The sequence below is a fragment of the Emydura macquarii genome, unplaced genomic scaffold (assembly GCF_026122565.2).
Source record: "Emydura macquarii macquarii isolate MOO-44397 ecotype Brisbane River unplaced genomic scaffold, CSIRO-AGI_Emac_v2 contig_1390, whole genome shotgun sequence".
NCBI classification, from domain to species: Eukaryota; Metazoa; Chordata; order Testudines; family Chelidae; genus Emydura; species Emydura macquarii.
This window is the reverse complement of record NW_027131527.1, coordinates 2,744,421-2,768,398: the sequence shown is the minus strand read 5'-3', so window position 1 is coordinate 2,768,398 and position 23,978 is coordinate 2,744,421. Positions and strand designations below refer to the sequence as shown.

The window sequence follows — 23,978 nt, the reverse complement described above, 5'->3', positions numbered from 1 at the left end:
TTAATGAAGCATTTGTTGCCACTTAGAATTTGCTTTGTTTCATCTTTGTTCCATTCTCTTCTTCCTAAGGAGATTGTTACTAGGAAAATACAATGTGTCCTTATTTGAATGCATTGCTGGTCATCAAGGGGATTTTCCTGGATTTGACTGTATTGTTGCCCATAGAATTAGTCAGTCTGGAAACCCCAGGTTAATGAAATTCAGAATTCATTAATGATTGCGGTCTGGTTCCTACATGCTGTCACTCTTAGTTTATGTCCTGGGTTCCTTGTCTATTTTACATTAGCCCACAATAGTGGCCAAAACTCCTACTTAATTGCTCATTCAGATGTATTTGTGCTACTGCTGTAGATGGCTTCCTTTTAGATCTATGAAGGCTGAGGAGTCTAACTCCAGCTGACCCAAGAAAGCATTGATCCAGAGTCTTTAGTGATGAACTCTGGCGTTCAGCCAGACTAGATAATTCAGACATAAATGAGTTTTTCTTTCATGCATTTATGCCTGTTTTTCTCCTAGGATGAATGATACAAACAGTATCTTATTCTCCTGGTGAGTGGGTGTGTTGTGTTGGTTCAGACTTGGAGGTCATGCTGCTATTTGCAACCTCGCAGTTGGTTGATTAAAACTATTTCTATATCAATCATAGAAGGGAGCGATGGATGAGACCTATTAGACGATCTAGGATTACTCCCTACTGTACATTCTAGTATTATGTGTCCTCAGGGAAAATATGTACCACTGTCAGGATATGCAGCCTAAATTATATCCCCGTACTCCATGCTGTACAGCTGAGTGCCATATTAATTCTTCTCAGATAAACCCACTTTAATGTCTCAAACAGAAAGTCTTGATCACACAGTATAACAAAGATGCTAGTTATGTACTTGCTTATATAGTAGGAGCTCCATTATAACTATCAGTTCTTGCTACCTGAAGGTTTTTGCTGGTGCACAGCCTTGTAATAAATATACAAACACATCTTTTTAAAACATATTTTACTGGAATGAAAAGTAAAGTTACAGCACATACCAAGCATATTTGCAGACTTTCTAGAAGGTATTTCCTTAATTCTGTAGTTATGATTGTCTTAGAAATAATAGGGGTTTTTTAGGTGGCGTGTTTAGTTGTTAAAAATAAAACTCAAGTCAGCAACGCTGGGCTATTAAACTAGCTCCTCAGCACCAAAAACACAGGTTATAAATAGGTGACATATGAAACAAGCTAACAATATCCTGTAATATCTTGAACGAACCTTATTGAATTGAGTTAAACCTTGTTAAATTGAGTTTTTAATATCTTTGGAGTCCATGGTATTAAAAATGCAACATCGATGTGTTATTGAGGGTTTGTGTATTTCCCTTGGAAGGGCAAATAGGAGAATAGCAGGGGGTGATCAGGCAAATTCACTCAGGTTATAAAATACCCAGAGAAACTCTATCTCCTGGAGAGATCTGCATATGCTAGTTCAGACTGGAATCTCCAGGGACCAACAGACAAAGGATTTTAGGATAAATAGCCTGGTTTTAAACTGGCTCAAGGCATCCTTTCTGATCCAGTAAATGGACAGGACTTCTGGTCCATGGAGGGCCCCAATCCTTAGGGAAGGGTCGGAAGGACTAATCACCAACCAGAACACTTAGAGTGAGATGGTGATCTCAGGTAGTCTTATTAGCATGTGGATAGGTTCTGTTATTGTTTTTAAAATGTTTTCTCTGAAGTGTTTTTACCTCAAGAATAAAATAGGCTCACATAGGAAGAGTTGTGTGCTCTCTGTAACTGTGGGCTGTCCCACTGTTAACTGTCTCTAAGAAAAAGCAAGCAGAAGTGCTTGGCAGCCTGTCACTGCTGGGAATAACGCAGTGAAGGCAGGGAACTATGCAGCCTGCAAGTACCCTGGTCAGAAGGGGGAGAGATGAGGGTCTGGAGGCAATGGCTGGGGAGCCAGAAGCCTGAGAGTGGGTGCCCTGGCTGGACCACTGAAGAGAAATACAGGTGCAGTGTAAGCCCAATACCTGGCCATGACAAGAACGATACCAGTCTTGAAGTCCTCTGTCCAGTTAAGTTGTGAAGAGCTGTTTATCAGAAACTCTTTTTAAGGGCTCCCTTCCAGACTTGGAGTGTATTTAAATATCCCACATCAGAACCTGGAGTCTGAAAAGATCTAGGAATACAGAGGATGGGGTGATACAGTCTCTTGGGTACAGAGCATTATGACAATTACTCTGCAGCTCATGATAGAGCCAGTTCAGTAGAATTTCTTGACTGAACGTGACTATCACTAGGGAAATGCACTTTTATTTTAACTTTTGGTGTGACTAGGTACCAGTTTCAGGCGTGTGATTCCTGAGGATGGGGCTGCAGTGCAGACACCGAACGAGGTGAAGCGGGTGATTTTCTGCACAGGAAAGGTATACTATGATCTGGTTAAAGAGAGAAAGAATCAAGATTTGGAGAAACAAGTGGCTATAACTAGGCTGGAGCAGGTGAGTGCCCTGAACCTCATTGAAAATACAGACTTCAGGAAGAGTCTCAGCTAAGGGTTGTTTAAATTGTTAGTGGTTGCAAGGCATGATGATGATGCTTAGCATTTGTATAGCACATTACATCTTCCAAGACATCAATTAATCCTCAAAAGCCTCTTGTGAGCTGGGATTTATATTGTGGGGATAATGAGATGCAGAGAAGCTAAATGCCTTCCCCAAGGCTGTATAGCCAATCGGTGGCAGAGCCGGGATTAGAATTTGGTAGCTCCTAGTCTGCTAGATCAAAGTGTGTCTTGAAAATAGTCATGTATGTCAAGAATGGTCAAATGGTACAGCCCTCCAGTGGTCCCAAAGCATCTTTGGCAAAGGATTCAGCACTACAGAAGACATTTTCCCTGTAGCACGATGCATAACAACTATGCTACAGAAAAGTGTGCTAGCATTTTTGCTGTTCCCACTGGTACTGAATACCATGATATGCAGAATGCACATGTGGTTATTTGTCTTTTTAATTTAGAGTGGAGGTGATATTGTAGTTATTTATATTTACTCTGCTAAAATTAAGTGCAATAATGTACAAGAACATACAGGTACTAGGTAGTTTGGTAGCAGTGCACAATATTTGCCAGGTACAACTTTGCTGTAGGTGATATCCAACTATGTAAAAGAAAGCATTGCCATTTATTTTCAGTGTATTATCTCTTTTCAGATCTCTCCATTCCCTTTTGATCTGGTAAAGGAAGAGCTTGGGAAATATCCTGGAGCTGATCTAGTGTGGTGTCAAGAAGAGCACAAAAACATTGGATACTATGACTACGTCAAACCTCGTTTTCGCACTATTGTGAATCACACTCGGCCCATATGGTATGAGACTTACTTCTGTGTTTCCTTTGCATCACAGGCACGATCTGCCTTCCAGGCTTTGTACTGATTTGTTACTTTTGAGATGGATCACACATGCATGGAAGCTTCAAACTCTACAGACCTTGAGAGGCCTGAGTTTAGGGTTTAGAGGTTTTCATCTCTCTCCTTCTGTTTCAGCCTGGCCTTTATGTCCCCAATGTGTGGTCCACATCGTACTCCCTTGTTCTGGTTGGTCTGCACTTGCATTGCTCACCTGCTGTCATGGGTTGGTGTTCTAAGCATGCCTGCCATCCTAAATAGTGAGAGCCTGATGATTATCCCAAACCACTCTCTCTAATAGGTGACTTCATTTTTAGTTAAACTGCTTTTGATTTTTATTTAACAAGCCAACACCCTCTTCACCACCACTTTCTATACTGCTTGGTCCTATTGCACTTTCATGCCTTATGTTTATCATTTTTACTTCTGAATGGACTACTTTTCCCTTCTAAAAATCCCATTCTAAATTGTGCCTCTCTGGAGGAGACAGCCACTGAATGGAACAATATCTGAGCCATTGCAAGCTTCCTTCACAATTATTTTTCCAGCCTGTTTGCTCCTGAATCACTGTAGGGAGATTGGTACAGGAATGACCCAGATTCTGATCCCTTCCTCACCAGTATCAGCCTATCTTATTAGTGAAAGCTGACCCAGACATCAAATGGATCTGTTGGACCAGGTCCTCAGCTGGTAAAATTGTCATAGCTCTGTTGAAGCCAGTGCATCTATGCTGATCTACAACAACTGAAGTTCTGGTCTATAACCGGAAAATTGCTATATTGCTTTGAATCTCCAGTGGAGCTAGAACTGGAGGCATGAGAGCAAATCTCTTGTGGACAAAAGACAGGAGACTTCTCCTGTCTTACACTTCAAGTGTTTTCTAAAGCTGTTGTTCAGCAGTGTATTCTGTCTACGTTATATGTACCCATCCTTGCTAGTTTGAGGCCTGGTCTCCACTGCCGTCAATGGGAGATATGCAAGCTACATAATGTAGCTTACGTATCTCCTGTCGATATACTTACATTGCCATACCACGGCGTCCTTATGGTGCTGTGTCAACTAGACACACCCTCCCATCAACGCAACCTTACTCCTTTCTGGGATCATTTGAGCAGGTCTCCATGACCTGCTGCATCGATCACTGTGGAGCCGGCATTGTAGACCTATCATTAGTGTTCTCTCTCTCCTCTCCTTGCTTGTTGCCTACCCAATTGTCTCTTGTGTTACAAAGGTATGTTGGCCGAGAACCAGCTGCTGCTCCAGCCACAGGTAACAAGAATGCTCACTTGGTGTCGCTCAGGAGATTCCTGGACATGGTTTTCAACCTGGAGGCCTTTGAGGGAAAGATGTTCTGACGCTGAGACGACAGCCCACCATCTCCATGCAGCAACATTATAAAACACCAATTCCAAAGGAATAAATAAAAGCATATGGGGAAAACTATTGAGGATTTTGGTTTTTGGCTTTCTAAGATAAAAGGCTGTGAGTAGATCTTCCCCTCTAAAGCACTGTAGGCAAACTGGGGAATGAATGAAGGAGTAAAGCCTTTACAAATGTCTGAAAGATAACCCCAAGTATAGGGCTGCTCTGAGGGTAATAAGACCAAAACAATGGAAAAAACTAAAGAGTGAGGAATTAGGGGGAAATATATTAGCCCCTTAGTGCCACAGGACACTCAATTCCCACCTTAAGTTGCATTGATGCAATTCCTTCTCTAGGCAACATAATTAACTTGACTGACTCGACATAGCTGTTATATAGGCACTAACAGTGTGCTTGGCACTTGGGAGACATGATCCCCAACCTAAAGAGTTTATAGTCTCAATAGATAAAAGGTTATTCAGACAAGAAATGCCAGATGGCCAGCAGGTTGAGTCTGTCATGTAGCATGCAGGATTTAGTTTGTATAGTGACAGGAGTGTGGTAGCATTATGTTGAAAGAATTTGTGGAAGAAATGAGTTTCAAAGATCTAAATGAAGAGGGAGGGGAAGTGAGGAAGCTTCAGACTCACGCAGCAGCATGAAAAACCCAAGACAAGCCTGGGACCAGAAGGAAATGTGAGGCTGGAAGGGTGGAGTGAAGAAAATAAGAATAGATGAGGGCTTGTGGCTAAGCTGCAAAACTGGGTTTAGAAATGTGTTGGTTCAGTTCTCAGCTCTGCTATATACAACTTGTGTGACCTTAGGTCAAGTCACTTACTGTTCTGCACCTCAGTTTCCCTTCTGTAAAATGGGAATAATGTCTCCCACCTTTTTGTCCATCTTGTCTACTTAGAGTGTGAGCTCTTTGGGGCAGGAATGGTCTCTTTTCATGTGTATCTACGGTGCCTAGCACAATGGGGCCTCATCTCGGTTGGGGTCGATAAGCGCTGCTATGGTATATAATACATAATTAGAGCGGGGATGTGGGCACAGGTGGAATCATGCAGAGCCTTGAAGCTGAGGACAAGAAGCTTGAATGTGGTGGCAAGAGGAAGCACTTGGAGGGGAATGATATGATCCTATTGGCACACAAGGAAGATGATTTTAGCAGTGGCCATTTGGATCCATTGGAGGGCGGTCAGGAGGGGCATAGCAAAGTCATAGATGGAAGGTTGGATAAGGTGGATAACTGTGTTAACTGTAGCAATTGGCTTGAGGGTTTTTTAGATGATGCAGAGAGAGAACCAGCTAGATTTTGGTGAGCGCCTCTGGAGAGAGGAGTCTAGTTTTGACTCCAAGGTTGTGTGGATGGGGGTGCCCTTAACAGCAGCGAAGCAGGGAGAAAGAGGGGAAGGGGTTTAGGCAGAAAGATTAACTCAATTTTTCTATGTTAAATTGGGGTTGGTTATCCTGGATAGAACAGGAGAAGTCCGGGATGGGGAGGTAGAGTGGGAATCACTGATAGAGTGGAAGCTTTGTGGGGAGGGTCACATGAGCATAAGGGGTAGCTGTGGGAAATAAAGGGACCAGGAAAAGAACATTGACGGATGCTGACAATGGAAGAGGAGAAGGAAGTCTGCACAAAGGGATAGTTGACAGAGCAGCTGGAGCGTCCTAGGAGAGCACAAGGCAGTGAAGCAAAAGAGGGTGAGGGACTTTGAAGGAAATCAGCTGGTGATGTATGGATTTCCACTCCCTGGGCTGCCCACAAGTCTAAGGATCATGGCAGACAAAATAGGAAAGTCTTTCTGTGCAGGTTTTCTGTTTCTGGACAAGCCCATTCTTCCACTTTACAGCTGGAATGTGGCTTTTCCATGTCCTAGGTGCTTTCATGTAAGCAAGGGTAAGGGGTAAAATTTGGCCTTTTACTCACTTTTGATGGAAAGTCAGTTTTGTCAGTATAGTTCCCTGTTCTGTCCGATGCTAAGTCTCCAGCCTGATTTTCTTCACTTAAACTGGAGTAACTCTATTGACAGCAGTGGAGTTACTCTTCATTTACACTGTTAAGAGAAGGGAATTGAGCCTCTTGTTTTTTGAAGTTTGGTTGTTTTGCTGTTGCTCACTGACCCAAGGCATTTGAGTTTTTATTGACCTGTAAATTGTTTCATTTTCTTAACCCTCCTCCGATACTGACTACCTTGGAATCTGAAATATGAATGTTATTTCCAACAGCCAGGCTGATCTTCTGTTAAAATAGCTAACATACAGCATGATTTCAGGCTCAGAAGAATAGAAGCTGAGATAATGTGATTAAAACATGCTGCCAGGTAGAACCTTATGTTTTTAATGTGTGATACTTCTAGATTTCTGCAGGTACCTGAACTTATTACAAGTACCGAAGAGTGAAAACTGGGACTGTTTAAAATATTTGCATTGAAGTTTGAAAACATTGCTGTCAGTTTGATTGTGGTTTTCTGAGGAAATGATCCAATTAGCCAAAACTGTCATAAAATGTCATTGTTACTTTAAAAACAGGATCTTTTTTTCCTTGCAGACATTTTTAATTTGATTCAACTTGCAAATGGAATTGCATGCTAATGTCAGCACGTTATGCAATTTAAGCAGACAATGGGCTCATGTTCATACCCCATTGCTCGAAACTAGTAAACTATACTATCTTAGTCTAATGCTGCTTTTAACTTAACTGAGGACCAAGCACCAGCCTAGCAGGCCAGAGTCAGACCCTGGGGAGCATCTCTGGGGAAACAGGGACTAGTTTTACTACAAAGAGATTGCATGTTAGACCATTTGCCAGAGTGCTACTGACTATACATTTGATCCCCTGCTTTGTCATGTCTTGTTCCTTTTCCCGTTCTCTTAGAGCATAGGATTGAGTGCAATCAGAAGCCAGGTTTCCTCTACCTTATGTCCTTCCTTGGGCCAGCAGTTCTAAGGAGGCCTACAGATGGTTTCAGAATGGGTTATTGGAGCAGGCAGACTAACCTCAGGTGAGCCAGTTTCACATGCAGGATTTTATAGTGAAAGCCGTTGATCTCCCTAGGAACACCACAACTCATCCTCTTCTCTGGCAACTGTGGCTGGCTTGTCCCTGTGGCTGTGGGTTTCTGCTGGACTCTAGCTGTTATCTTCCAGCTCTACAGGTCTTGCAGTGGCAAAGAATCTTCCCTTCCTTGGGCCACATGAGGTCCTCTCCTCCTGCAAGTGCAGACTGCTGCAGAAACACCATAGTAAGCTGTGCAGGGGTGGGAAGCCACAGGCTGTATGGGGGTACTTCACAGCCGCTATATACTATGGGAAGAGTGGCTAGTGATTCCACCACAAGACTACAGCCCCTTGTTGCTGCTACAGCCCACGGGCTGCACTGGTGGTCGCCAAGCAGCAATTCAGTCACACATGTTAAGCCACTGGGAAACCAGTTGAAGTAATTCTTTCCTCAGCCCATCTTGGATTCCCTGCCCAAAGCATGCTTCCTCAGCCTTTGTGTACAGAGGGGCTAGAGTGTGCTTGATCCTGGGTAGTAAGGTCTGCCCCTCTGCTGCTGCCATCGCCATTTTGCCTGTGACTTTTAACTGTCCTCTAGATCTCAAAGTCCATCATCTCCTCAGAGTGAGCAGTCAATAGCCCTGTTAAAATTTAAATTTGTAGCTGTGAGTTTCAGCCAAGAACACAACCAGGACACCAACTTTCTTCAGGTTCACAGATGGGTGCATATGTCCTACTGTCGGCTCCCTCTGCCTGCGAGACAGCAGGAGAGTGGAATGATCCCTCTGCTAGAGCAGATGGACAATGTGGTGAGGTGCTCACCTGCCCCTGGGATCCAAAACCAAGCTTAGTACATTCAAGAGCCTTACTAGTGTCCCTTTATATTGGGCTGCTTGTCTTATGTTCTTCTCTCACCTATGAACCATTATAGTTGATTCAGTCTTTGAAGTTTAACAATCTTTGTAGATACTGGGAAATTACTGGAAGTCTAGATCAGTAGGATTTGTCTCCTTTCATTCCTGTAGCTGAGAACATGAGTCTTAAGTCAGTGGCCACAATCTAAAGTATTTCAATGTTGTTATAAATGCACATTTCAGTGGCAAGAATTGGGTGCAGCTAAATAATGGTGGGACTATTTATTGTACCCTGTGTGCCATCTCAGCACAACATGAAATATTTCAGTCTTCATTTCTATGATAGATGTACGCATGGCTCTGTATTCACAAAAGCAAAAAACAAAATTAACATAGAAATAAAAGTGGTGAATGACAGGCTTCCATTTTCATTGTGTGTCAGATGGTGGCATTATGGTTTTAAAAAAAGAACCCCTCCAAGAATGTAAAAAAAGAACTAAATTCTCTGATGGCTGGTTTTTGACAGTTTTTCCTTTGAGGATTGGTATTAGCATCCTGTTCATAAAAGTGCTGGCATCTCTCATTTTTTTTCCTGCTTTCTCTGTCTGTTTTCTACCTCAGTGGAGGTCATTTCAGTTTAGTAAAAGGGAAGGAATTGGGCTATTTGATAGGGTAGGAAAAAAGTAGAGCAGTAGATGGCTTTGAACAATCTGATTAAAAATAATTTCATGGCACTGAGGTTTACATTAAAATAAAATCAAATATTGACCTAATAAAAAAAACTAGAGCAGTTAAATCGGTTACCTTTCTCCATGCCAGTTCAAAGCAGATTTACAAAATATCAGAGTCTTCTTAAACAGCTGTTTGAGAGAGGCCTCATGGGAGTAGCATTTTGGTGCAAAAAGGTTATTTAACGAATTTCTACTGCTTGGGCTTTTCCTGTTGGCTCCGCTCACTGGACAGTAAGCTTTCGAAATTCTAAACTGAGATTCATAATTTGCAATAAAGCATGATGATGAATAGCCAAAATCCTGCCAATAATGCACGAGCTGTGTATTTGTTTCATTAATGTATGATCCTGTTGCTGTGCTGGAACATGATTTCTGAATAAAAGTACATTTGTGGACCTTGAATGAAGGCTTCTGAAAATGAGTGCTTGTGCATCAATTCCAAACTCAAAGTTTCCACTGAGAGAGAAATGCCATGTCTCTGGCTTTCTTTTTTGAACAAACGAAATAAGTTAGTCTCTGAACATTTTGAAATGGAAGGCTTTTAGCACATGCAGCATTTGGGCTAGTTTATCTGTTATGTAAAACAGAAGTAGTTAAATATTTCTACAGTGCTTGGAATAAGGTCAAGTATTATAGGTCCCGTCCTGCAAATCTTCTGCATGTGAAACCCGAGTAATTAATTGACATGTTTCTTCATTCATTTAAGAAGGAAAATGCAAGCATCACAGTAAAAGAACATCCAGTTTGTCATATTTACCAGTGAGATCTCACACCATGTGTATCCATAGCAGATTGCGAGGGTGAATAGCTTGTGATGTGGCTTTTTTGTTTCTGGTCTGTAATAAAGAAAATTAAGAATTTAATTGATTATTTTTAACAGTATTAGCTGGAAGAGCCCTTACTGCTCTGCCTTCTCTGTTGTCACCATCAGCAATCTGCCATAACAAAGGAAAACCACTTTCTTTACACTCATACTAAAGCAATGCAAGGTAACATCTATGACTGGAGAAGAAATGTCAGAGCTTGTTCACTGATTATCTATTTTAATAAAATAAATACACAACCCACCCTCTAAAAATCTTTATTTTAATTTTAAGAACTACCCAGGAGAGAGAATCTACATAAAACCCAACAACTTTTACTTTGCTTTCATAAACACTAATGATATCCACGTGTAATTCAGTAAACTAAAAGTCCCTAATTTTTGCAACTTGTTACTGGCACACTTCACTGGAATGTAATCAAATAGCAAACCTACTGTGAGGCTATATATACACAAGAAATCCTGAAGATATCCTGAATCTTATATATACATTAATCCTGAGAAGAGGACAGAGATTCCATTGTAGGAATAGCAGGTCTGTAATGATAGTGTAGCCATGTTGGTCCCAGGATATTAGAGAGACAAGGTAGGTGGGGTAATATCTTTTATTGGACCAACTTCTGTTGGTGAGAGAGTCAAACTTACACAGAGCTCTTTTAAAGATATTACCTCACCCACCTTGTGTCTCAAATAACTGGAGGAAGAAAAGGCTTCCTGTAGACTTGTGTACTGTAAACTTGATTCATTTGATTGATATTGCAAGCATGTTGGTAATCTTCACTATAACAGCACCCTGCTTTGGCATTACATGTTTTTTTTGGTTGGGGGGATGAGGGGAAAGAAGCAGATACAAGTTAATTGAAACATTCTGTGAATTTGTGTCAATTCACTGAGTTGTTTCGGCTGGGGTGAAAAAACCCCCAAAAGTCTAAAATGTTTAGTTTTGGTATTTTTTAAATATTTCAGTGTTTCAACTCAAAATGACTTCAATTGAATCTTACTTTAATTTTATTTTTTTTTAAAAAAGGTAAAAATATCTAAAACCAAAATGTTTTGTTTGACCTGAACTGAATTTTTTCCCCACCTTTTAACTCAGTGGGGGAAAAAAAAAAATCATTTTGGGTAACAAACCATTTCTCCTCCTCCTCCCCCCCATTTTGGGGCTCAGCTGCTGAGCCGGAAAATCACTTATTCGCACAGCTCAACATACTATGGTTCATTACAACACTAATGGCTTCAGAATTTAGTATATTAACACACACTTATTCTTGGAGTTCACTGGAAGACAAAAATAAGGCACAAAGCTCAGCATTGGGGGGGGGGGGGGGGAAGCATACTGCAGCCTTTACAAATGCTGTTAAAGAGGGCTACTTCACTTTGTCTTCCTTTTGGATAGGGCAGGAATGAACATGCAATAATTTTAAAGCCTGGGCAGAGGAGGGGGAAAGCTCTGACTCAGTAATTCATAAAATGTTTTAGGTCTCCAGCTATGAATCACAAACCTTGTCCAGTTATTGACTGTGTTCTTATTACCCATGTTTAAAAAAACTAGTTCATTTATTCCTATTCTGTACTCATGAACAAGTATGCACAATGTGAAACAACACAGCTGCAGCCACTGCACAGACAACATCTAAATAGAGTGGATGCCTTTTAAAATCTCATGTGTTTGTTACAATGAGTGCAGTGCTGGGCTCATTCAACACACATTGACTTCAACTGGGGTACAGGTCACTCAGCACTTCATAGGCTTGGCGCCTGTAATCCCAAATGAATGATCCTAGAGAAGCTGACCAATTAGTGGCCATGACAATGTAGTACTTCATTGGCTAGTGGCTGGATATTTTAGCCAAAGGTATCCTAATCGCCTATATCTGAGACCATTTTTGTGATATTTCCTTAAAATACTTTTCCAATACGTCAATCCTACATGATGAGTAAAGCTCATTGTGAATGTCAAAATCACATGTAGTCCTTACTTAACAAGCCTTCAAATGATTTCTACTCCTGTTGCTTTGTTTCTAGAAGAGGGATGGAAACCAAGTCCTTTAGAGACAGTAGAAAGCAAGTCTAAGGGCCAAACTCTGGCAGCAAAGTCAGTGACATTACACCCATTTATGCCAGGACTGAATTTACCTCAAGTATTTAGAAGACTGTTTTATTATTGGAAATTTTAGATGCAAGGGCTCCTTCCACATGAGTCTAGTAATACTTGGGCCTCAATTCTGAGATCTGAGCTGTACTTCAGATTGCTTCACCCACATGAAGCTCAAATGATTTCATCACTCAGGTTTTATTTATCGCTTTTTCACCAGCTTCCTGTGTGGCCATGCAGAAGACATCTCTGTGTTCCAGTTTTCCCATTGTAAAATAGTGCTATCTACCTACTTCACATGAGTGTGCTGAGGTTCCTTTGTAGAGTGTTTCAGATCCTTAGGTTTTATGGAAGTGCAAAATTCTTTGCTCTATTAAAAATCCACTATCCCCAGTGGCTTCTCTGTTGGCAGGGGCTAAGAACAACCATTCTTCTCCCATCCCTTGAAGTGGTCCCTAAGAGATATGAGGCATGTCAGCAGGCCAGGGAAGGGAAGATTGCACTGTTGCTTTCTTTGCTGCATATATTCTGTAGACCTGGTCTGCAGGTCCTGGACTCTTGATCCAGTGCCTTTTCATGAGCACTAAATTCATTCCAAAGCCAGACTAGTGAAACCTTTGCAGCTGAGTCTGGGCCTCACGTATCTTGTTTCCTGTTGTGACACATCTTTAGGTTCATTGGTAGCAAAGGCCAATTCAGGAGAGAAATTACAAGTGTTTTACAATGCCTGAAACCCTAGAGATCTCTACCCACTTTAATCAAAGGTCTTCAGTGTTATTTTGTCTGTCTCAGTCATTTAGTATTTCAGCATGTAGAGTGTTGTGTTGCAACAGGGATCTTGATTTGATGGAGCCCATGGATTATGTAAGGCTGATTCTTGGGCTAAAAAACAAGGTAACATTAAAGATAAAGGACACAGACTCCATGATTAAATTTCCTTAGTCATCAGAAAAAATGATAGGAAATCAGTTGCCGACCGAAATACAAACTGAATACATTTGTCTGCAACGAGCGAAGAGAAGCTTTTTCTCATACTGACACAGCTGTACGTTAGTTTCCCCGTTTCTTATTTTAACCTTTTCAAATTTTAAACGCTTCCTGACACTTAGCACAGATGAAGCTTTAATTCTTGTTGTTCCATTATTTAAAAATGTGGTTAATTATCTAAAAGATGAAAAAACTGAAGCGGGGGAGGGAGACAGTGGAGAAATCTGTACAGGAAAGGAAAATGTTTGGGGTTTGTTGATTTGCATTGAAAATGTTTTGCAGAATTTCTCTAAAGCCGTTTAATTATTGATAAAGTGCATCAGTCAATTGCATTGTGAGCAATTAAAAAGTGATGCAATCATTGATGGTAAATTAAGATCTAGTTTCTTTGGTGGTGTGGTGGGAGGGACTGGACCACCTTTAATCATCGAAGATGCCTTCTCAAATGAAACACAAACAGAATTTCTGTTATAGGGGTACTGTTGGTTCTGCATCCTATTAGGTGGCTAATAAATATCTTGATTCCCTGTACCCATGATCAGGCATAGGAGAAATTTGTGTTCCACTAATCTTGCTCCTAGCAGATTAGCATTCTCTTCCTCCACAGAAAGAGGGCACTTTCCAGACTCCTATGAATGTAGGAATAACTAGCAGAACCTATAGGAATTGCTGTCTTACCTTTTAACCTGCCCATCTGTGACCAAAGCAATAGATACCTGTTTCAAATGACTGATTTATGCAACACCTGCCAGATTAAGGAGCTTTAACTTTGTTTTTCTCACTTTGTGAATTAAATAAATCAGTTGTTTAAAAAGGGGAAAACCAAACATCCCATCATCTGCAAACATAAGTTGCCCCCCTCTCCTCTCCCTGCCAGCAGGTCACCAGTAGTGTGGATGCTCAGATTTCCACATTGTAAGCCTCTTTTGCTTGAGCTACTAGGATGTTCGCCTCTGTGTGGATAAGCCACAGGGATGCGACACATTTTGCCAGTATGTTATACAACTATTTGCTAAAGAGTAATAGGCTGTTGAGGATCAGTATTCCTGGGTTCTGTTCCTGGCCCTGAGGGAAGTGTGGTGGGTGGTTTCTGACCCTAAGGGAAGCTAGTGGTTAGAACAGTTTTATATGTACATACGTTTGGCGTACTCTGGCTGAGAGGCACTGTGGGTGAAACTTGGGTGTGCCTTAGTAGAGACTTGAGTTCTGTCAGAAGTGAGCTTGTGCAGCCTCTTAACTTATTTGAAAAATGGGGAGAATGCAGCTTGCCTCTCTCATAAGGTAGAGATATGAGGATATTCTCAGTAGCCAGGCTTGTGAAGTGCATCAAAATTAAACAGTCAGTATGAAAGAGATGAGCTAAGAACATATGGGTCTTGGACCTTCCTCTTAAGCTACAGGATAGCCTAGAGGGGAGATTTTAAATGTACTGTTGTCCACAGAACATTGCCTGACGGTGCTGCAGAACAAACAGGATAATCATCCAAAATGTAAAATCCGTGACACCTAAAAGGTAGGTTAACATCATGAGTAGTGGACAGCAACCTTCTGTCATTGCAGATAGTTAAGCCACTCTGGACGCTAAACTCCAAATAGGTATATGCTATCACGTACCTGCTTCAAGCATCTGCTGCTTAGAGACTGAGCTGAAGCATCTGACTAATGCGGATTTCCAGTCTAAAGTTGCTCAGCCAAATGCTAACATAAAGGACGCGCTTCAACTTCAAAAAAAGGACCTGACCTTCTGAAGAGGACCCCGAGCTACCACACCTCAGATGCCAGTACATAGTACCAACCTAATATTTAGACAAGGCGAGATTATGTATACTCTTCCCCTCCTCTCTTACTGTGAACTGATCACACATTCAAGTTCTAAGGCACAATGCTCACTATTGTAACAATTTAAAAAAGGGTTTAACATGCACTGGTGGAGCTGAATGGGGTCAAGCACAGTTTAAGTGATCAGGACCAAGTGGAGAAACATGCCATAGCCTGGGTAGGTTAGGGAATGGTGTTGGATCACTCTTCTAAAACAGCATGGGAGGCTGTGTGATGCAGGTCAAGCACTAGACATGAAACCTGGCTCTCCCACTGATTCCCTTTGTGACCCTGACCATATTACTTAATATCTCTCTGCTTTGGTTTCCCCCCTTGTAAAGTAGGGCTACCCACCTTTCTTTGAGCCCTCGGGATAAAAAGCACTGGGTATAACAGGCAAGCATTATTTTGGCTGTGCTCAAACCCTGTTGGAACTCCATTTGGTTACAGTAGAGTTTAAGTAGTATTTCACAACAGATGTTACATGCCGTTGCAAAGATGGTTAGATGTAGATGGGTCTGTACACTCTACTTTGGTGTTTTTCCTTCACTTTCTGAGCTGACTCTAGAACACAAGACTGAAATTTTCAGGGTACGTTTTTCTGTTTTAATTGGTAAATGTTAGGTATAAAATTGCTTTGTCTTTGTAATGAAGTTCCCACTCACTGTTAGCCTACTTCCATGCGTCGTGCTCTGGGAACATAGAACTCGCTGCATCAGGTACTCCCTTGTTGCTCTTTGCTTGTGCAGCAATAGTCTTTCTTCTGGTAATGTCGTCATCTGGCCACATCACCATTTAGTCCACCCTTCCCAGGGTTACAAAAGCTAACAGGAAAACTGTCCAAATGCCATTTCCAGACAGTGTTTAACCTCTGCTCAAGGCTATATGCCACTCTACCAGTGGCTGGCAGGGGAACCCAGGCCCACCTGACACACTGGGTTCCAGCCTAGGGACTCTGTAACTAGCAATCCAGGTCCTCAGGCCCTGTCCTTGTTTCTCTGGTCTCCTTCCTACCCAGCCTCTATCTTCACTTGCCTAGTTCTGGGTTTGTCATGGGAGCCTACTCTTCACCCCCTTTTAGCTTCTTGCCAGACTCCTTACTCCAGGACAGGTTCCAGGGCTTACTCTTCCTCTGGGTTTCCCCCTTGTGACTGCAGACCCTCCCCTGCACCCCACTTCTGCTCTCAGCTTGCTGGCTTTACAGTGCTGTCCCAGCCCTTCCCCAACTGGGCTTCACTCTCAATTAACCCTGGCCCTCCATCTGTCAGGTGATGCTTGACAGGGTGACCTAATTGGCCTCTCAGGCCCTCGTTAACCTGATCTGGGCTGGTGTGGCATACACACCCCCTCAGAGTCTGTTCAAGCACATTTCCACTATTCACAGGGGGGGTGATACATGTGGGCAATTAAAGCTGATTGGGTGGCAGTAAAGTTATAAGTATATTTGTAATAGTTTAAGTTTAACCTTGACTCCACTCCTGAGTGTACTCATTCTTTCAACTGAATTATTTTGTGAGTGACTAGAGATATAAAAACCTTAATTAAAAGACCATCAAGGCCCTTCTACTATTACAAGGCACAATATACACACTCCAAATGTTGCTGCATCTTAAATACATAGATTTGGAAATAAATGGTGCACACCATCCCTAGCCCCATCTTCATTAAGTTACATAGTAATTGGACCTGTGAATTATATAGGAATGAAATATGTATGAACTGAAAAAGTTTCACTTCAAAAAACATTACAGTTCTACAGTCAAAATCAAAAAGTCAAAGTGCAAATGGTCAAGTTCCTACAGCAATTTGTAGCCTGGACTGGGATCCTCCATTGTGAGGTTTGAGGGACGGGATTGTTTGAGTCCAACGTTAGCACCTATAACTGCTATGTATTTAATTTTAAATGTTGTCTGCTGGTTACTGAAACAAAAAAATAGCAACATGCTGACAGCACAGCCTTTCATCCTACTAGGGAGGCCAAGAAATGTTAGTTATCCTCACCTCTCTCCATACAGAAGACTTACCAGTCTCCTTAGGTCTGCTTTATCCAGAAACTCACATGAAAAGACCAAACTTTTTTTTTTTAAAGGAACTGGCCTTTTATCCCAAGTAGTAGGTGTGTTTAGGTAATACCTCCAGTTCCACCCCAAACATGCCTCTCCGTAAACAGGAAGTGATAAAACACCTGCCTCCAATGCAAAAGGCAAACCACACCCCAACGAAGGACTTGGTTTCCTCAGGTTCAGCAGAGCAACTTGACTTTGTTTGAGGTAAGCACAGGGCTTTTATGTTCCATATTGTCAGCAAGTTGGGGGACGGGACATTCCTGATTTATCACCCATGTCCTTTAGTATATGATGCACATTTAAGTAAATACCAGGAATAGTAGCAATACTACATGCAATACTATATGTATGCAGTGTGGCTGAGTTACCATTTCTGTAGGAACCTCAACTTTTTCATTTTGTAACTCTGCATTTTAAGCCTGCACCCTCAACAGTGCAATAAGTTACTTGTTTGTTTTATTGCAAGGCAAGGATTTATTATAGATACTATGTACAACACCCAAACCATTTATTTCCACAGTGCTCATTTCCCCAAGCAAACCACACAAATAAAGAGGAGACGGTGGATTTCAGATGTCCACAAAGTCCTTATTAAGCCCTCCTTCAACATAAAATAAGTTCTTCATCTTGCATACATGTTGTGATAACTATTCATGGGGAAAGAATGGCAGTCTGGGGCCTATTTCTGTTGATTATATGTAGTGTCAATAGATAAATATTGATCACTCATCTATAACTTCAGAGTTCAGAATGAAGTCAGATACAAACTCATATACCATCAGGATTTGGAAGATTATATTGTAAGTCATTGCAAAGGTAATATCCACTTTATTTGCAACAATGTCTCTGATACTTTAGGTATGGTAAGTCAATTCATTATCTTAATTCGCAGTCAAGTACATGTATAATTTTATTGTAGATCAGCCAGACCTTTACAAGGAAACTCAATTAGTAAAACAGTAATTTTAAACATTAATTTCTAGTCTATATTATACTTATTCCTCAAATGAGTAGCTTCACTTCTGTTGATATTATTCAGAAGGATGAAATAAAATAATGTGCTTTCTTGAAACAATATAATGAATGTAACTGGGTAAAATGGTGGTACATAATCCACTGTGAATGGAAAGAAATGTTTAACAAACTGCTCCCAATAGGCATTTTAGAGAGGCAATATTTATTACTATACATTAATTAAGGATTTACAGAAGTCCTTGAATAACTTTTTTTTTTTAAATGGGAGAAGGGGAAGCAGGCTGATCCCTTTTGGATTTTTATGCAGTTAAACCTTCCTTTGTCCATGGTTCTTGGTGCTAAAATAATGTAACTTCCATTCAGTCCCATTTTAAGTAAACAATATTTACAATGTTGAGTCTGTGGCATTGCACTGTGAACATTTAACAGTTGTTCTTGAGTTTCATGGCATAGATGCTGGCATCAGATCAGCAATTTGGCATCTGGACTGAAGGAGAATAACTTCTGTTTCTGCAGAATAACTGATTCTAACAACCAATTGTAAAGCAGTCTTTGAGTGAATTTGACTGGGTTTTTTTTAGTGCAATATACCTGACAAATACATGTATGTGTAATAGCCTTAGACCATGTTTGTATTTCCTTCTTCTGCAACTTCAGGTACCAAAGAAGCCATAAATATTTTCCAACTTTACTAATCAAATAGCATTTCATAGAAATTTTTGCATAACATATACTGTTAAAAATCTCAAATGATTGTTGATATAATTCTATTTCTGGTTTGAGGTAATTCAAAGCTGAAGCTGTGTGTTGCCTTGTGACTCTTCTAAACCAGATTATTTTTTCTCTGATAATAGTGTACTGACTCATCAAATGGAGGGAGTGGAGTTTTAAAGCTGTTTAAATTTTTGTGGTTCTAAACAGGCTCATAGACTCCTGTGCACTTCTGTTACAATGTGGATACTGTTGTTTGAAAAAAAAAATCTTTGCTCATTTTTTTGACCATCATTCCTTATTTAACAGTGATCCAGAATCTTTATACCAAAATATACTGAGATTTTATAATGGGAAGAGATTTCTTTTGTTAATAATAGGCCAAATTCTGAAGCTCTTGCTCAAGCAAAACTTCCACTGGCTTCAGTGAAAGATCTACCTGAGTGTGGACATCAGGATATGGTCCTGTATTAAATAAAACTGTTCCTGCAGAGACTATCATCAAATGGTTCTGATATTTCCTCTTCTCTTGGGTGCCACTATTGTGATCTTCATTTGTATAAGAAGAAAAGAGATGGAAATTCCAAACTAAGGGTGGTTATTTTTAGGTCTTGTTTCAAATACCATTCAAATCCCTCATTAGATATACTAGTACAATGCTGTTTGTTATAGTGAACCTACTACTAGAAAGTTCATGAGCTCAGTAAATATATTTATGCAGAGAACTGTAGTAACTTTATGGTATCTGTCTTTGTTATGAAACCCAGGAGAGAGCAAACTGAGCTTTCTCTGATATGTTCTATGCCCTATGATTAATCCATAAGCAAATGACCAAATTTACAAATTCATGATACTTCAAACTAAACTTTAAATTTCCTTGCCAGCAATATTCAGATGTATATGTGTATAACATCGTATATGTTTAGTGCCTCTGTGCATACATGCATGTGTGAATGAGCAATAATTCCTTACCTTTATCATGCTGCCTCACAAGATATACCAAAGTTAAACATTTTTTCATTCAGTTGGCAGGTGACCAGTTCTCAAATAAGTCTTAAGTTGGTAATGTAGCTCACCATTTGCTTGCATGAGCCTATTTGGAGTGAATAGCTAGCTTGAATCATATATTCCTAGCCAGAACAGAAAAATCACTTGTATATTATATTATTTTCCAGTAAAATATATATAAAATAAAATTTGGTAGGGAATGCTCTCAATATTCTAAATATAGCATATCAGAATAACCCAAACCATTATTAGCAACTACAGAGACACTTCAAATTCAGTAGTTAAAGGACAAAAATCTTACATTTCTTCATTGGTTAAAACCTTGAAACTAAATTGTATTTTTTCTATTTAAATATTCCCCTGCAGTATTTGCATCCAGATTATTGCAGCAATGTAGCATAAGTGTTTACATAGCACCTTTTATCAGAGAATCTCAAAACACTTTACAACATTAAGGAATTAAGTTTCACAACAGCCCTGTGATGAAGGCAACTAATCTCTCCAATTCAGATGAGGCCACAGACAGAAAGAGAGAGAGGTTTAGTGACTTGCACAAGATCACATATGAAGTATGTAACAGAGCTAGGAGTAACGCTTGGTGCATGTGAAACAAAAGAATAAAACTGACATTCAGCCTTGTCTAGTTTCACTGCCTAGCTAGCACAAAAAGAAAATATTCAATCAACATACATGGTGAAAAGTAAATGAGACTTCTTACTATTTTGGATTTTAATAATGTTAGGGGTTGTTAGTAACAGATAAAGTCCATTTGAAAAATAAAACATCCTGTCTCCCTCTAAGAACATAAGAATGCCCCTACTGGGTCAGACCAATGGTCCATCTAGCTCAGTATTCTGTCTTCCAACAGTGGCCAATGCCAGGTGTTTCAGAGGGAATGAACAGAACAGGCACTCATCAAGTGATTCATTCCCTGTTGTCCACTCCCAGCTTCTGACAAATAGAAGCTAGGGACGCTCAGGGCATGGTGTTGCATCCTGCCCATCCTGGCTAATAGCCATTGATGGATCTTTGATTGATTAAACACTATTCCCAGACCTGTGCTGACATCAGCTTTTTTAATATTATTATTATTAATAATATTCCAAGTAAATAACTGACTCTGGCACCTATGAGAAATGAGTGATTATCATGGGAGGCGCTGTAACTTTAATGTGTCAAATAAGTAGAAGAGGCCTGTGAGCAAACAATATATATTCTGCTTATCAATGTGGAGAGAAATTTACCTCATTTCACAAGGCCTATGCATTGCTTAAGTCTCAATGAAATGTTGGATGTGACTTTTGCTAGTCCTCTGCATTTAATTGATTTTCATTAAATTATACTCTTTTACCAGTGGTTATTCTTGCTATGGTTGTGATAGAGTCCTGAGAATTCACTGCCTGAAAACATGAAGTGAAATAACAATAGTGATACCTAGCTCATCAGTAGATCTCAAAGCACTTTACAAAGGAGGGCAGTGACATTATGCCTATTTTACAGATGGTGAAACTGAGACATAGAGAGGTGAAGTGACTTGCCCAAGTCTCATAGCAAGCTAGGGGCAGAGCCAGAAATAGAATTTAGGTCTCCAGTGCTTTATCCATTTGGCCACTTGGTTTTCCACTCTTCTGCAGCACGTCTGCTCTCTCTCTTTTATCCTGTCATACATGCACTAAAACTGCTAATGGCTGTTCTTAGATCTTGCAAATAAATGTGTTTATCAATGCAAGGTTCAAACTGCCACTGGAAATAATGGCCAGGAATGTGACCTAACAGTGCAAATGGTGTGTGACCTGCATGTTATGTGACACTAGATTATACTTTTTTAAAATGAGAGCTCAGGTGCAAGTTCTATGTAATGCTCTGTAGATAAAAACATCCCACACTCATCAGAGAAATAAAAGGCTCAGTTTATTTGCTCTCCTAGTGTCCAATTCTGCAAAGGGAGTGACATGGGCACCACATAACCATAACTCTACTGCAACCTATGCTTGCTGCAGTTGTTTTAATCCTTTATTTACCAAATGTTAAGAACTTATGCAATGTCTTTAAGTACTTTCAGAACTACAAATATGTGAAAACTGGCAGTTTGGTTGTTCCCTCCTCTCCCCTTGTTTAGAGAGATTACTGGAAAAAGTCAGATTTTTGGAAGCACGTGTAAAACAAAGAAAATCATGCAATACAGCATAATCATCTTATACAAGATTATTACTCTAATAGGCAAACTATTTTAGTTATATTGTGTTATTCTGCCATTAGTACCACTTGACTGCCAACTGTGCAACGGAGGGGCTGCAATCAACAAGGATCTTTGTGTGTTTTCCATTGTAAATAGTATTGAGGACAGACGGTAGAAAGGCACTTAATGGCACAATTTCTTCAGTGATTAAGAATACTTGAGATCCATTTCAGTGATCAGAAATGTGTCTTAATGAGACAATTAGTCAAGACATAAAGGCCACATAGCAATTTAGTTTGGGCTCCTACTGGCACAATGTAGTGTTTCTGTGTTCTTCATGATTTGACTTTCACAATAGACTATATGGAAGTCACTGTAGAGAGAATCCACAAGTAAGATTTCCTTGTTCAATCATCCCCACATGGCTCTAACTGTAAGACATGCCAAAAATGAAGATTTGAAAGTACAGTAGTCTCTGTATAACTTTTAAAAACACTAAATCTCTTTGTTCCAATGGCTATAGCAGTCCAATAGGCTATCCACCACTTACAGACACCATGGCAACTAATTGCCACTAACCTTTGGATGGAGGGGTTGTAACCCTCAAAGTAGTACTTAAATTTGTATTTTTAAAATTATTTTTCTTTTTGTAAAAATAAAACAATAGAGGAGACATCGTACATGCTGGGTAAAAGCTCAGCAAACCGGGCCTACAATGTTACAAGTTCTAACAAGGCTGGCTAAGAGTTTGATGGATTTAGTTTTTGTCTTACTCGTTGTAGGAAGGTGCTGTGGCCTTCCTCAGAGCCTGGGCCCGAGGAAGGGCCGTGACATCTCTGGTGGGCAGATCAGGACCCTGCAGGCCAAATACCCTGGGAGCAGAGGGGCAGGGCCAGGACAGGAAGGGGAGGTATAAAAGGCCGGCCTCGCAACTCAGTCAGGAGGAAGTTACTGGCAGAGAAGTATGTGCCTTTCCCAAGGCTGCGGTCTGGGCCTGACCCAGGCCCCACTGCAGTGCTGAGCAAGCCCTCCATGGACCAGAGTCTCCAGGGCCTGCCAGGACTGCTGGGCCCTAGTGAGGGGGAAGAGCTATCAGAGGCTGCTGACTGGGAGAGGCCCCCTGAGGCTGGCCCTGTCTAAAGGAGCTGCCTGAGTCCTGGGGGCCAGAGGACCCACCAGGACCCTGTGACCTGGAGGAGCTGCCATCCACTGATGGCTCCAAGGAGTTCCCGGACCTGCTGCCAGTTGATGGTGAGGGACTAGTGGGACTCCCAATAGCCGTCTATCCCAGTGTCTCCCTGGCTCCAGGTACCTGGGTTCAGGGTGGGAGGAAGTAGCCCAGAGGCAGCCGACTGCAGTTTGGCTGAGCTTGTGGTCACACCAGTGTCAGCGTGTTGTGGCTGGAGCCCTGCTGACCCAGTGGCAGAACCCCTTTGTAATATTTACGCTATTTCTGTTCCCTCTTCTACTCTCAGAGTAGAGGTCAGGAAGCATCACATATGTAGGAAGCAAACAAGTTATTGTTTTGTTTCAGTCTTCTGAAAGGTCAATATAGTTCCTGCTTCATACAATTTTAGCTACTGGTATGCTTAGTTCTTCCCACGTATTGAAGATGGGTTCTTAAATGCCTCTGGCATCCTTGGGTTATTAGTAAGGAACCATAGCAGGGCATGGTGATGGTATTACTTTGACAATGTTTCATTATTTTTCTTCAGATCCATTCTGCAGTAAATGCAGTTGGGTTCAATTACAAATGACCAATGTCCCTGCAGGTTAAGGTTGTTAGGAGATGATGTAGGGGGTAGCATTTGATTATCTCTTGTGCTGTGAGCTTTTGTCTTCCTCTAGACATGTTAGAAAATGTGGTTGTACCGCCTAATAATACTTTTGGGCAACTATCACTGTGCTCCTTTGTTCAAATAGTTGCACCAGAGTGCAAAAACTGACACAAGGAGTATGTTGTTGTTTCACAGGAGGGAA

At 40.9% G+C, this 23,978-nt stretch overlaps 1 protein-coding gene across 3 annotated transcripts in view; it reads left to right on the top strand.

Annotated features, from left to right (window-relative positions):
* Window positions 1-4,829, top strand: part of OGDHL (oxoglutarate dehydrogenase L) — a 98,089-nt gene extending 93,260 nt beyond the window's left edge. For all 3 annotated transcript variants that reach the window (XM_067552470.1, XM_067552469.1, XM_067552472.1), the window contains exons 21-23: window positions 2,320-2,483; window positions 3,193-3,347; window positions 4,618-4,829. In XM_067552470.1, the coding sequence (XP_067408571.1) occupies window positions 2,320-2,483; window positions 3,193-3,347; window positions 4,618-4,741 (443 nt within the window). In that variant the 3' untranslated portion in view covers window positions 4,742-4,829. The remainder of the gene's footprint in view (window positions 1-2,319; window positions 2,484-3,192; window positions 3,348-4,617) is intronic.
* The last annotated feature ends 19,149 nt before the right edge of the window (window positions 4,830-23,978 follow it).